This window comes from Bufo gargarizans, chromosome 11 (genome assembly GCF_014858855.1).
Source record: "Bufo gargarizans isolate SCDJY-AF-19 chromosome 11, ASM1485885v1, whole genome shotgun sequence".
Lineage (NCBI taxonomy): Eukaryota > Metazoa > Chordata > Amphibia > Anura > Bufonidae > Bufo > Bufo gargarizans.
In genome coordinates, this window is record NC_058090.1 from 15364445 (window position 1) to 15380136 (window position 15692).

The 15692-nt window shown below is 47.0% G+C and overlaps 1 protein-coding gene across 1 annotated transcript; it reads left to right on the plus strand.

The window, feature by feature from the left end:
• Positions 1-730: 730 nt before the first annotated feature.
• Positions 731-11593, plus strand: GNPNAT1 (glucosamine-phosphate N-acetyltransferase 1). The gene is made up of 6 exons (XM_044272018.1): positions 731-868; positions 5899-6063; positions 6342-6404; positions 7591-7718; positions 7803-7864; positions 9567-11593. Exons 2-6 carry the CDS (start codon positions 5910-5912, stop codon positions 9712-9714), a joined length of 555 nt encoding a protein of 184 aa, XP_044127953.1. The 5' UTR covers positions 731-868; positions 5899-5909; the 3' UTR covers positions 9715-11593.
• Positions 11594-15692: the final 4099 nt, after the last annotated feature.

Below are 15692 nucleotides of genomic sequence, written 5' to 3' on the forward strand. Positions count from 1 at the left end.
GGGGTCTGTATTTGTTCAGGGGGGTTGTTCTGGGGTCTGTATTTGTTCTGGGGTCTGTATTTGTTGAGGGGGGTTGTTCTGGGGTCTGTATTTGAGGGGGGTTGTTCTGGGGTCTGTATTTGTTGAGGGGGGTTGTTCTGGGGTCTGTATTTGTTGAGGGGGGTTGTTCTGGGGTCTGTATTTGTTGAGGGGGGTTGTTCTGGGGTCTGTATTTGTTGAGGGGGGTTGTTCTGGGGTCTGTATTTGTTCAGGGGGGTTGTTCTGGGGTCTGTATTTGTTCAGGGGGGTTGTTCTGGGGTCTGTGTTTAGGGAGTTTTGGGTTTGTATTAGTTGAAGGGGTCTGTATTTATTTTGGGGTGTCATGAAGGGTGCTGTGTGTTTTTTGGAATCTTCTACCATATCCTCCAGTTTTCCTAAGCCCTGTAGATAACAAAAAATGTTTTCATTGAATTTTCAAATACTTGACAAAATAAAAAGTTTGCAGCAGACTGAACAGGGGGTAAACTGCCGTCCACTGCTTCCATTCTGCTGCCTCCCCAGGGGCCCCGCTGCTCCTCGATCTGCCACGTTTCTCAGTTGGTTCCTGTAAATAAACTCCCAGGAGATGTAAACTAAGCCCCGTCCAATGACCGCATGGGGTCGGTAACCATAACAACGCATCGACTCCCCCTTCTGCATATGCTGCGACGGCGGCGCGCTTGATGACGTCAGAGTAAGGACAAGGCGAGGCTGGGACGGTGTGCCGCACGCTGATTGGCCGTCCGCTTGGGCTCGCCGCTCTGCTGCTGACGTCACGCCACGTCTGAGGTTCCCCCAGAGCGCAGAGGCTCCTGGGCCTGAGGAGAGGAGTGGAAGCGGCCAGAACCGGGTAAGTGCGCGCTCAGCCCCCCATACTGGAGGCAGGGGGGCTCCCAATAGTTTATAATGGGCTGCATCACTCTGTGTGGAGGACAGCGGGGAATTATAGGAAACTAACCCCATGCTATAGGTGAGGGCATGGCTGCTGCTGCTGGGGGACTACAAGTCTCAGACAGCCCCTGGAGTTACAGGAATGTCCGGGGGGATGCTTCTTACAGATATGGAATAATTCATAGTCATCTATGCTCATTGGGCTGAGGGGCTGCCAGACTCCGCGGCGACGCTTATCTCCATGGGACACACAAGGGTCAAAATAGAACCCCTTCCCCTTAAAGTGGGTCATGTGACTGATAGTAAATTCTGTGATTTGGGATTTATTAACCCTCTGTGTGTGTACTTCAAAGTCTGACTGGAAGCTGGCGGGATAAGTTGTAACCCATGGAAGCCCCAGCCCCAGCGGTCTCCTGGTATGCCCCTTTTCTGTGGACGCCCCCTTGAATTGACTTCTGAACAGACAGAAAAGTCACATGGGCATATCCCCATGAACAATCCCTTTAAGGCCTGTCCAGGACTACCTGTCATGGGTATATCTTGTGACCCCCCAGACTCCCCATGGTCGACCCCTTTAAGGCCTGTCCAGGACTATCTGTCATGGGAATATCTTGTGACCCCCCCCCCCCCCATACTGTCCATGGATGACCCCTTTAAGGCCTTTACAGTTTGCAGGGGTGCATGATCCAAGTTGGCGGGTTGGTCTATAGGTATACAGTAGGTGTAAACAAACCTAGCACCAACCTGCAACTTTCTTCCCCAAGATCCTCCTTCTAGGACCAAAATTCAGATACCAAGTGTATTGCAAATTTGGCCCCCTTTAAGGAGCATCTCCATTCATTCATTAAAGGAATGCTCCAGACTAAACCGGTATACCACGTTCTGTTTTATACAGGGGCGGAGCATGATCTAGGGATTTAAAGACCACCAAGGAGAGAATCCCTGTGTCACGCTCCGCCCATCCAGGTCCTGTAGTTCTCATAACTCAGCATATCGGTTTCACTTGGACGGTTCCTTTTAAGAAGATTTTTAGCGGTGCTGGAGGTGTGATCCTTAAAGGGGTTTTCCCCGGGAGTTCAGTATCTATGGCTTATCCTCGGCGGTCCGTCTCCCAGCAGCCCATCAACCTCTTCTTAGACCAGTGATGTCACATTCATCGGTCACTTGGCCTTGAGGCTGCTCAATCCCATTCAAGTGAATGGGCCTGGGCTGCAATTCCAAGCACATGCCACTATGCTACATACATGCGCTGTGCTTGGTTGGCTGCGAGGACGCTCTAGCGCTGACTAGAACAACGGGGTGTCGGGAGTCGGACCCCCACCAATCAGCCTCAGGATAGGCCTTCAATAATGAGCTCCTGGAAAACCCCTTTTAGGGACTGGTGGGGAATCAATTCCTCATTGGGACTAAGGAATAGGAAGATTTTGGCCTGTGTAAACATGGCTGCATCACATCTGCCATCAATACGGAAGGAATTTATAGGGGGCCCCATCCAAAGGATACACCATGTCCGACTGGTGCGGGTCTCACCTCTGGGACCTGCTCCTATCACATTCACTTCTATAGGACCTCCACGTAAAAGGACCCCTTATTCATCCTGTGTCCGGGGGGCTGTAGTTATCTGACCCACTGACGACAAGGATTTACATACAAATGGTCCCATTGTGAAGCCGATACATTCACTTCTTTTTACACCATTTGTCATTCAAAGCCGATGTCAGTCCTTGTGATGTGCAGATGGGGGGGAGACACTGAGATGCCCGGGGGCATGGACCGCAGTCCAGAGAGTCTGCCGTACGTTTAGATTAGCGTCAGAGACCAGTCGCCCCTCTACTGTGTTTAGGGGCCTCCTGGCTCTCCCCTGAAGAGAAGGATTGGACATGTTGGATTTCGGCATGCCTGACCTTTCCCTGGGGTATGAGCCACTGTCAGAAGTGTCTGCAGGGGGGGCCATACATAACTGTATCTGCTAAGTGCAAAATGAGTGAGTAGACCCCCTTTGCCACAGCACAGAGACTTGTTACTGAGAATCTGACAGAACAGTTTAGTAAATAGGTTATTGGTGTTTGTGAGATTCCCAGTAGGGGCTCATACACATTGGCCTGGGATCACACGTCACCTTTTCGCCTATACCTGTGATGATGGCTGTTCATGTGTGTCTGATACAAGTACACATTCACCTGTCCTCCGGTGCCGGAGGTTATATGGAGTGACGTATACAGGAGTGAGGTGGGAGGGTGACGGGTCACCTTACAGGATGCCACCCTGCACCTTACACGGGTGTGTCACTGCGCGCAGTCCGTGCATGCAAGTCTTAAAGGGACAGTGACGACTAAAGCTTGTGCTATCCTTGTCACTCTGTGTCGGGGTGGCTGTGCTGCCCTCGTCCTAATAAAATGCTGGAAAACAAAATGAAATCATTCTTGCAGGTCACCGTATGCTGTCCCATGTGAAATAAAGAAAGCTTAATGGGGTTCTCCAAGGAAAAGCATTTATCCACACGATAGGAGATAAATATCCGATCTTGGGGAACATCTGCAGTCCTGAGAGTGAGGGATCCCGGAGTCCCCTCTTTGGAGCAGTAGTACGCAGGTCATTCCACCGCCTCATCCAATTCTATGGGGTGACAGAACACGGTCTGTGTGGGACCCCCTGCAATCCAATATTCATCACCTATACTTTTAATAGGGTAATCCCTTTAAAGGGGTTTTCCAGGATTGACATCCGGGTGACCTGTCCTCCAGGATAGGTCATAAATATATAATTGCTGGGGGTGCAAGGAGTGAGCTGTGTGAGGAGGCCACAGAGCTCCCGTGATCGCCGCAGCCTCCATTCAGCTCACCAAGCACAGCGCTGTACATTGTATAGTGGCTGCGCTTGGTATTGCAGCTCAGCTTCATTCACTTGAATGGGACGAAGTTGCATCTAGGTCATGTGACTGATGAACGTGACGTCACATGGCCTAGTAAGGTGGTTATCGAGAGCCGCGGCCTCCTCGCCACAAGCGTCCCGGGAGTTGGTCTTGTGACGTCATTTTCTTGCTGACGTTGCTTAGGAAGAGGCTGCAGCACTAATGGAGAGTCGCTGAAAGGTGGGGGGGGCCTCGGGAGTCAGACCCCCACTGATCTCATATTGATGACCGATACTGAAAATAACCACTTTAAGGGCTCATGCACACGACCGTATGTATTTTGCAGTCTGCAAAAAACGGATCGGCAAATAATACGGAGGACGTCCGCGTGCATTCCCTATTTTGCAGACTGGAACAGCCGGCCCCTAATAGAACAGTCCTATCCTTGTCTGTAATGCGGACAATAGTAGGACATTTCTTATTTTTTGTGTGGAATGGAAATACGGACAAACGGAATTCAGACGGAGTAACTTCCATTTTTTTATTTTATTTGCGGACCCATTAAAATGAATGGTTACGCATACGGTCTGCAAAAAAACAGAACGGACACGGAAAGAAAATCTGTTCGTGTGCATGAGCCCATCATTATGTGATCTGCAGGGTCCGACGCCCCCACCAATCTGCTGTCCCCTAGTAGCTCTACTGTTGGAATTACACCGCCCCATCCATTGTGTATGGTAAACTGAATGGGAGTACCGCCGCTACACACGGGACGGCGCTGCGTAGTTCTGGTCCCAAAGCTAAGAATAGCGGCTCCAGGAGATTGTGGGGCGTCGGACCCCCACCAATCAGATACTGATGGCCTATCCTGAGAATGGGCCAACAATAATAAAATCCCAGAGAACCCCTTTAATCATTTTATAACTCAAAGTGCCGCAACGTCCTCATATACCGCACTTTGTTTTAGTTTTATTTTTGAAATATTTTCAAGATATTTGCTTGCAGTCAGTGAATGGAATTCACTCCTGTTTCCATCCTGAGAATGTGCATGGTTTGTTACAGTGTATCAGCTCCTGTGCCAGGTGGGCATTATTTGCATATACAGTATTAGCGTGGTGTTTCTCGCTTCGTTTATTCGTTATTTTCCATTTTCTGTGATTTATTGGCCCCTGGAACCTTACGTAAACCTCCGCCGTCCCGGCAGCCGCCTTGCAAAGCTTCACATTAGTCAGAGCAGTTTAGAAGGTGTGAGACGTGTTCTCCGGTCTGTGACGCGGCAGAAATGACGCTGAGCAGCCGCCGGGACGTGGTCCCCTGTGAACGCAGCCGGAGCCAGTCATCCGCCCATAGAACAAACAGTGAATCAGAGACGATCGTCCATGACTGACGAGATGTTCCCTTCTTTGTGAGTCAGAGGGGGTGGGGTTTAATTAAAGGGGTGTGGCTTAGGGTATACTATTCGGTACCATCGAACATGCCTGTAAATGCATTGGTCTGATAAGGGGGTGAGACGTCGAGCACAGGGTGGAAAGTCGGAATGTAGATTTGGCACTTTGTTCTGCATCATTTGCAAGATCTCTGTTTGCTGTCATTTAATTGAACCCAAGTTATCCCGTGTACAGCTTCTTACCTGTCACCTCTCCCGACATGTCTGTGGAGCATCTATTCTTATGGCTCTGTGATGTACGGTTCCTTTATTATTCCTGCTAGAAATTATGAATGAAGCAATTATGGCTACCAGCAGTTTGCAATGAAGGTCCAGGTGGGTGTTACCTGTTGAAAATGTGTCCCTGCACAGTCTGACACTATCCAATCAGTGCTGCCGCTGTTAGACTTCATTTGCAATTCATTGTGAGCTGCTTGCGATACCTTCAGGAATAATAAAGGAATGGCACAACATAGTCAGAAGAATAGATGCTCCAGAACTATTACAAAGGGGGATGCAAGTAGTTACTACGTGTTAGGAGAGGGGACAGGTCCCCTTTAAATCCTGGTGGGAACTGTGTGTACTGCCAAGAAATACAACCCAAAATCTGGACGTTGTGTTTGCACGGCTTATCAGAGAGCAAACAGAATTTGTGTGTTTCCCAGAGACCTCTGCCTGATTTTTTTTATTTTTTTTTGCATTTTGTTTGCAGGAGCTCCAGCCATGATTCCAGATGAGACCCCCTTGTTTGACCCCCAATTACTGGAAGAGATCGACTGGAGTCAGAATACGGTGTCATTCAGTCCACCCATCTCTCCGGAGCACCCTGGGGAAGGGCTCGTCCTGAGACCCCTGTGTACTGCAGACATAAATAGAGGTGAGCTGTACCAAACGCCGCGTGTCCCTCGTCCACGCGCAGCCATGTTTTAAAGGGCAGACAAAACTGACTGAACTTTCTTGCAAAATGGTGCGAGTTTCGCTGAACGCATCCGGACCTAATCCGTCACGCTCGTGTGAAAGAGGCCTAAAACCACCAGATATCGGCAGGGGTGGTTTAATAATGCCTATTTCTAGCTACATGAGCAGCTGCTAATAGTTAGCGCCAAACCCCTTGTAATAAAATCCTTTACTAATTCAGTTTCTCTCTCATTTCAGGTTTTTACAAAGTACTTGGTCAACTAACAAAGGTCGGAGATGTGACGGCAGAGGATTTTATAAGTGAGTCGGATTGTTGAGCAGTGTCTGACTGAGGGTGGGGGCCACATCTGTCAGCCATCCCGGCACCCTGAGATGCAGTCCCAGGGTGCCAGTGGGTTGACGTGGATCCAACAAAGGCACACGCATCTGCCTATAAGTAATTTTATTTTTTTTACATTAAAGGGATTCTGTCACCAGGTTTCACCCCTGTTTTACTAACCTGTCGCTCAAAGAAATAAGGTGCCCAAGGGGATGTCAAGGGATGCAAGGTGCCGACCGCACCCACCGCCGCCTTTCCAGACTTCTGCACCACCTCCTAATCCTCTGTGCTGCCTCTCGCTCTCCCTCCCTCCTCCCTCCCCCCTCCTCCTGCTGTAAGATCTTGCGCGTGCGCACAGGGCTCTGCCTGATGCACCTGTGCGGACTTCTCTATTTGGCTTCTTAAAGCGAAGTGCGCATGCACCAGCACTTCGCTCAACCCAGGTATGACCTGCACTCTGGCGCCAGCCTCTCAGAGCCCTGTGCGCACGCGCAAGATCTTAGAGCAGGAGGAGGGGGAAGGGAGCGAGAGGCAGCACAGAGGATTAGGAGGTGGTGCAGAAGTCTGGAAAGGCGGCAGTGGGTGCGGCCGGCACCTTGCATCCCTTGACATCCCCTTGGGCACCTTATTGCTTTGAGCGACAGGTTAGTAAAACCTGTTTTTTAGCAAAATAAGGCTACGGATCACATTTAGAAGCCCACATTAGGAATCCTGATGAGGCCCTGAACATCAGCATATGTTTAGCTGACAGGGGTGAAACCTGGTGACAGAATCCCTTTAAATACATATTTTGTATTGCCACAATCATCACGACACATAGAATAAAGTAGTAATCAGCAAAATAAACCCCACAGAAAATGGCTTCTCATTCCCTTCAATAGACAGCTCTGTCCTCTACACAATGGATGGAGCTACTGATGACCTATCCTAAGGATGGGCCATGAATATAAAATTAGTGGACACGCCCTTTAAGGGGTTAAGAAATTACTTTGAAAACATCTGCAATATGTAGCGACAAATGTGACCCAAAGTGGAGCTACGCCATGGCAAGCAACGTCTGACAGCATAGGCAGGGTGAAGCAACGGCATCAGTGAGAATTTGGTTAGTGACCCTTTAATTCCTGTCCGATTTGTAAAATTTCTTTATTTTGTATTTTATTTTTTTAGAAAAATTTGAACACATGAAGAAAACAGAGAATTACTTTGTGACCGTGGTGGAGGATCTGAATCTCGGTCAAATTGTAGCCACAGCCACGTTAATTGTAGAACATAAATTCATACACGGCTGCGCCAAGGTAAGCGGGGAGTATCTGCTTGGAATGACCATGTTTATTGTCATGTGACTGACGAGACGTGTTCTTATGTGATTCTCCCTGCAGAGAGGTCGGATAGAGGAGGTTGTTGTCAGTGATGAGTGTCGGGGAAAACAGCTTGGAAAACTGTAAGTGACCGAGAATATTACAGTCTTAAGTAAATAACACCGGTGATAAGGAAAATGCTGCCGATCCCGACATCACATAGGCTTCTGCTCTGTGTGGTCATGGGGCGCTTGAGAACAGATGCTGAGCCAGAAATGGAAAGTCATGTTACACTGGGATTATAGAGCAGGGATCAGCAACCTCCAGCTGTTCTGAAACTACAACTCCCAGAATCCTTTCCCTTAGGCCTCCTGCACACGAACACGTGCTTCCCGTTGCCGTTTTGCAGATCCACAATACATGGGCGCCGTTCCGCTGCCATTCCGCATCACGGATGCGGACCCATTCACTTCAATGGTCTGCAAATCCAGAGATGCGGAATGGTACGGAACAGAACCCTACGCAGTGCTTCCGTGGGGTTTCGTCCCGTACTTCCGTTCCACAAAAAGATAGAACATGTCCTATCTTTTTGCGGAACGGCTGGATCGTGGACCCATTAAAGTGAATGAGTCCGCGATCCGCTGCGGCTGCCCGACGGATGGTGTTTGTGCATTGCAGGCCGCAGCACGACCATGGAGCCACACACGTTCGTGTGCAGGATGCCTTAAAAGAAACAGCCAAGGAAATGTGCATGCTGGGAGTTGTAGTTTCACAGCTGCTGGAGTGCCGAAGGTTGCTGATCCCCGTTATAGAGCATGCTCCCAGGGGAATGGGGTACCCCAGTAACTCCCTTACTTACAATCCCCCTTATAGAGGATCTGTCTGCATACCCCATGTAACATTTCTCAAGCATCTTTTCTTAGAACTTTGATTTCTGCTCCTCCTCTGTTATTTCTCCTGGAAATGTATGACTCTATTGACCACTGAGTACTATGTGTGCCTCTGTGCTCCCCGGCACTGTCCAATTATGGCTGACATTATTAGTGCAGGGACACGCCCTATTAACGAGGTGAATGGGAACACCCAGCTGTTAAAAGGGTTATCTGAGTATTTATCCTCAGGACAGGTTACCAGTATCTGATTGGTGCACCCCTGCCGATCAGCTGTCTGAAGAGACTGTGGCGTTCCGAGAGCACTGCGGCCTCTTTTTAGGCCAGTGAGCTCATGTGCAGCCGTTATACAGCGGATGGCCCTGTGCGTGGTAAGATGCAAGGAGGCCGCGCCGCCACAGCCTCTTCAAACAGCTGATCCGCAGGGTGCTGGGAGTCTAACCCCCACCAATCACATACTGATGACCTATCCTGAGATTATACATTTCCAGGATAAATAACACAGAAACAGCACAATAGAAGAAAAGATGCTCCGGAATTATGTGACAAGGCATTCATTTACAAAAATACATCTCAGGGTAGCTTCAGGTTCCTTTAACCTCTTGAGGCCCTCTGACTATACATCAGACAATCCTTTTTTGTTTTTCCTCAATATGCCATCTTTGAATGGCAATTGAAGATTTTCTGGCCTGCACCATGTCCTGTACATCAGCGTTCACAGGGAAGACCCAGCAGCCTAGTGCCCTTTGCATTCATTTCTTAGATACCACTTATGGTCGCCATTGGCTGTGGGAAGACAGCAGAATTGTCTGGTTGGAGGGGCAGTGCTTGACATAGTGATCTGAAGAAACTTAAGCCGCCTGCTCTAGGCATCAGCTTTGCATTGAATGTTCCTTTACGTTTGATTGATAATCGTAGACCTACAGTTTTTCCGTATGCTCCCTCTCTCCCCCAGGTTGTTGTCGGTGCTTACTCTGCTAAGTAAAAAGCTTGACTGTTACAAAGTGACCCTGGAGTGCAAGCCCAAGAACGTCGCCTTTTATGAGAAGTTTGGTTACACGGCCTCGGATGAAACCTACATGCAGTGCCGATTCTACGATTAACCTCAGCTGCAAAAGCTAACCATAAACTTGCCAAAGTGACGGATGGAAGAAAACTGTTCAGGGGAAGCGGGTCCTGTAAAAAATCTGTAAATAAGATGATCACTTTTACAAATATTTAGGAAAATACTTTTTTTTTTAATGGGTATTTTGAGAATTTTTTTATTTTATCCCCCCCCCCCCTTGTTATGAGTAACAAGTTTTCCATTGATAATTGTTACATTTTGCCTAATGACTGGTGCTGCTCCAGGCACTTCTGGGGTCATGTACCACTATAAGATCACAGCCCTGTTACTACCCATAATGAATGTCATCACTGACATGTCGTTCATGGCCTGCGCTCCATCACTGTGTGAGCATAGAATACTGTCCCGCACAGTCACGCAGTCTCAGGCATTGACCTGCATGACTGTGCAGGCGCAGCTGACCTGGTTGGGGAGTGGGATAGTATTCTATGCTCTCGCAGCACTAGCTGGAGATCCAGTCTGATGCATGCACTGGGAGCAGGCTGTGAACGTGCCATCGGTGATGATTGACATGTTCATTGTGGGTTGTAACCAACCTAGGACCACGTGTATGACCAGGGAGCGCAGTGCTGGCCCAGTAGGCAACATTTAAGAATTACCAAATAGAAATGTTGTTAGTCACACAAAAAAAATTAATAAAAATATGCTGGAATTTACATCTTCAGAGTGAAGATTGTCAGCTCTGGTGCACAGGAAACGTGTTTTCACGTTAGGTAAACATGTAGATTGCAGGGAAGCTAGGATTTTAATATTGATGGCCGATTCCCAGGATAGGTTATCAATATCTGATTGGCGGCACCAATCGGCTAATTTAGAGTAAGCCCAGCAACTCCATCCACTACACAATGTGTACTCTGAAACAGCTGATCAGCCCAGCAATAGTAAAATACTGGAACACTCCTTTAAAGGCTCAACCAATGTTGTGTCTGTTGGAATTTGTCTCTGGAGCCCCACGCCACAGGATTGACCAGTTTGGAATGTGGTGGCGTCTAGTTTTGAAATATTAAAGGAGTTCTCTAAAGGTATGTCATTTTTCAACAGAAAATGTTAGTATTGGTTAAATAAAATAGCCTGCCCATTCTGACATTGCTCGGGTCCCCGTTGCTCTTCACTTCTTGGTTCCTGCTTGATACACAGAAATGCTCAGCCAGTCACTGGGTGGTCATGGGAAGATGAGAGCAGCGGGCTCCGGAGCAGATTGACTCCAGCCTGCGGTCCCAGTCACTGACTGTCTGGGTGCGCTGAGAGTCCTAGGTCGGAGGCCACTGGTCTAGAGTTGTTTATGGACGGCCTTTGCTCGATCCTCTAAAAAAAAAATATATATATATATATATTTCAGATACTAAATTGCGCAATGTTTATCTGCACATGTTTTATCTTTTTGGGGTATTTGAATTTTTTGGGATTGTAATATTTTCTCTCGTTCTAAAACAGGATATGATTTCTAATTAGGAATGTACCGATGTGTAGAAACACTCAAGGCAGAATTGGGGTATGCCTAATGCAGGGCTGGAAGGCAGAACCTGTGTCATGCTCCACCCCCATCCTGCCCTAGGCATAACATTGTATCAGTTTTGACCGAGCATTCCTTTCAGACAAGAGAGTGTCACGCTCCGGATTCGCAGCGGAGCTCCCGTACTGAACTCCCAGCGTCGCATAGCATTATATTGATTTATAATGCTATGTAACCCTTAGGCTGGGTTCACAGGGGCGTCACATTTTGGCTCAGAATGCGTCCCGGGTGCATTGCGGCAAACCCGCGCGAGTAGGTAAGCAATTTCTGTCAGTTTTGACTGCGATTGCGTTCTGTTCAGTTTTTATTACGCGGGTGCAATGCACGTGATAAAAAACTGAATGTGGTACCCAGACCTGAACTTCTTCACTGAAGTTCAGGTTTGGGTTCAAGGTTGTGTAGATTTAATTATTTTCCCTTATAACATGGTTATAAGGGAAAATAGCATTCTTTAATACAGAATGCTCAGTAGGTCAATTAAGGGTTAAAAAAAATATAATTAACTCTCCTCCTCCAATTGATCGCGTAGCTGCTGGTCTCCTGTTCTTTCTTCAGGACCTGTGGTGACGTCACTGAGCTCATCACATGGTGATGTATCATGTGATGAGCACAGTGATGTCACCACAGGTCCTAAAGAACGAACAGGAGACTGGCAGCTACGCGATCAATTGGAGAAGGGGAGTTAATTTTTTTTTTTTTAACCCTCAATTGACCTTTTAAGCATTCTGTATTAAAGAATGCTATTATTTTCCCTTATAACCATGTTATAAGGGAAAATAGTACGGTGAAGACTTTCATCTTAGCAACCAAGCGTGAAAATCGCACCGAATCCGCACTTGCTTGTGATTTTCACGCAGCCCCATTCACTTCTATGGGGCCTGCGTTGCGTGAAAAATGCACAATATAGAGCATGCTGCGATTTTCACGCAACGCACAAGTGACGCGTGAAAATCACTGCTCATGTGCACAGCCCCATAGAAGTGAATGGGTCAGGATTCAGTGCGGGTGCAATGCGTTCACCTCACGCATTGCACTCTCGCCCGTGTGAACCCAGCCTTAGAGGTTTGGAATGTACTGGATAACACTGCCATAATGCTGTCAGTTTTATCAAATACATTCCAGAACTGTAAGGGTTACATAGCATCATAAGTCAATATAATTATATGCGACCCCGACAGTGCTGCAAGTCCAGAGCGTGATACTCACTCGTCTTAAAAGGGGCCTAAAGGGCATGTCCCAGAACAAACACCTCTAGCCATAGTATAGCAGGTGTCTGATCGAGCAGTACAGGAATGCCAGAGATTCCCACTTTAAATGATAGGTTGGAGTCTGGTTATCACGTTGCCACCGACTGTCCTTTAGGGTCTAAGGGGGCATTGAGAGAAATATATATCAGCCACAGACATTTATCACCTGAATGGGTGGGTAAGGTTTGTTCCCGAAATATCCCTTTACCCTAAGTTCACACCTGAGCGTTTTACAGCACGTTCAAACGCGCTGTAAAACGTTCAACAGATGAAAACCAATGCTTCCCTATGGGAATGGTTCTCACCTGGGCGTTTTACAGCGAGTACGATCGCGCTGTAAAACACCCGACGCATAATCAAGTTCTTGAGCTTCTTTGGGGCGTTTTGACGCGCGTTTGTGGCCATAGGACACTGCAGTCAATCACACAAACGCGCGTTTACTATTGCAAAAAACGCGCGTTTGAGAAACGCTCAGGTGTGAAAGCAGGGACAGTGTCTCCAGATGCTATCCTCGGAGATGGGCACAAAGTTTTATTTTCTTGTTCCTAAGCTTATGAGTGCTGAGGGACTCAAAAGCACTTTTCGTACCATTTAAGGGACAAATCTCCCCCATAATATGAAACTGACCATATACTAGAAGTTTGCATAGAAGCCAAAGATTGGCAATTATATTTCTTTTACTTTTGGAGATTTTTGTAAAAGTGACCACAGGAAGTACAGCCATATTGGTCAGCAACTGGCAGCAGCTCTTTTTGTGAGCTTGTTCAATCTATAATTAACAGCAGTTACAAAGATTATTCAAAAGTAACCACTATTACAGTTCCACTTCCTGTTTTCACCTTTACAAAATGGCCACCACAACTGAATCCAAAAATGCCAATATCTCAGAAAGTAAAAGAAAGAGAACTGTCAGACTTTAGTTACTTCTCTAACTTATGATTTACTAACATATGGCCAGTTACATATTATGGGTGGAAACCCGCCTTCAAGAATTGTAGGTTGTGCATTTCCACTCTAGTGCTACAGTTACTGTAGTCATTCATCACTAGTACAACGTCTCAAACATATCTAGAGTTTAGTACACAGAATTTAAAGACGAGGAGAAGGATAATTTTATAATATTTAAGACAGAATACCTCTTGTACTTATATTTATGAAATGATTTCTAGAAAGAGAACCAAAAGCCACAAAATTTTTTGTGTGGTTTCCAACCTGTTGAAAAACTACCACTCCCAGGATGCCCTGACAGGGAATATTGGGAGTTGTAATTTAGCTACAGCTGGAAAGGTGCAGATTTTTAAAGTGTAAGATATTTGAGCCTGTTGCTAATTTTAACATTTTCTCTTTCGGTGGAATGTTAACTTATTGGTGTATTTAAGATACAAGTGATTTTATTTTATTAATAGAAACTTGTCTAAATCAAAGTCACCGAGTCATTTATTGTCCTTTCGGCCTCCCGCGCTCCATTACCAGCAGCTCAGTGACATAGGGTGCGGCTTACAATGTGCCAGATGTTTAAAAAGTACCTCCAGTTATGAATAGTACAGGTAGCTATAAGAAGTTTTGAAATGTATCTTATTAAAGAATTATGCTTCTTCCTGGGCACCTCGGGTGCTTTCATCCTCTTTCCCTTCGCTCAGCCTCTTTTTCTTGTAGCGCCAGTCTCCAGCCTCACATAGAACTCTGGAGAAGGAAGGAGGCTGCTGCCCGCTAGTAGGTGATTTATTACCTCCCTCTGAACAGTGGTAAAGTCTCATCTTACTACATATAGTAGGAGTTGAGCTCCATTCACACGTCCGCAGAATGTGTCCGCAATTTTGCGGAACGGACCCATTCATTCTCTATGGGGACGGAATGGATGCGGACAGCACACAGTGTGCTGTCTGCATCCGCAATTGCGGAGGGCGGCCCCGATCTCCGGGTCCGCAGCTCTGCAAAAGATAGAACATGTCCTATTCTTGTCCGCAGCTTGCGGACAAGAATAGGCATTTCTATGGGGGTGCCGGGCTGGTGTGTTGCGGACCCGTCATCACGGACGTGTGAATGGAGCCTTAGGCTACTTTCACACTTGCGTTCAGAGCGGATCCGTCTGGGGTCTGCCCAGACCGATCCGCTCATATAATGCAGACGATGGGATCCGTTCAGAACGGATCAGTCTGCATTATATTGTAGGAAAAATTCTAAGTGTGAAAGTAGCTTCAGACAGATCCGTCCAGACTTTACATTGAAAGTCAATGGGGGACGGATCCGTTTGAAATTGAGCCATATAGTGTCAAATTCAAACGGATCCGTCCCCATTGACTTCCATTGTAAGTCTGGGCCAAACGCTGCCAGACTGATGCAATCTGAGAAGATCCGCATCCACTCAGAATGCATTAGGGCTGTACGGATGCGTCCGGAGCCGCTTGCGAGAGCCTTTAAACGGAACTCACAAGCAGAGCCCCGAACGCTAGTGTGAAAGTAGCTTTAAGTCCTAAGAGCAGCAGAGCTTACACACTGTAGTTCGTCTCATCCAGCAGCCCCCTCTCCATAGACGTCAGTGTTTAAAGCAGGTAGAAGCATTTTAACAAAAAAAATTACATTTAGTTTTATTAATTTTTTCATCAGTACTATTCATTTATGGAAAATAGTTTTAACTGGAGGTACGCTTTAAAGATGCATCAAATCCGGCATGCACCACTGCGATAAATTTGGCGTATTTAAACTGTCCGGTCTAACGTTACACTGCCTACATATTAGACAAAGGTTAGTTAATCTGCCCCTGTGTTTTTGGAAACATCCCTGCAGTTTAAGGGGTTCTCTGACTTCAGCAACTGGAATTTATCACAGACAAAGTAAAAAAAAAAAAAAAAAAGAGTGGTCCTGCAGTTTATAGTGATGGACATTAATATCTGATTGGTGGAGGCATGAAGTCCGGCAATCAGCTGTTTGAAGTAGAGACCAGGAAGCGGCGCTTGCATGGAGCGCCGCCTCCTCGTCAAACAGCTGATTGTTGGGGGTGCCGGGTGTCAGACCCCGCCAATCTAATATTGATGGCTTATCCTAATGATGGTTCATCAATATGAACGGCAGGACAAACCCTTTAATACAAGGCAATTCCTAATGTATTGTGTTTGTCCATATTGCCTCCTTTGCTGGCTCGATTAATTTTTCCATTCCATTATACACTGTTTCTATCCAAGGGGTTATGACCAC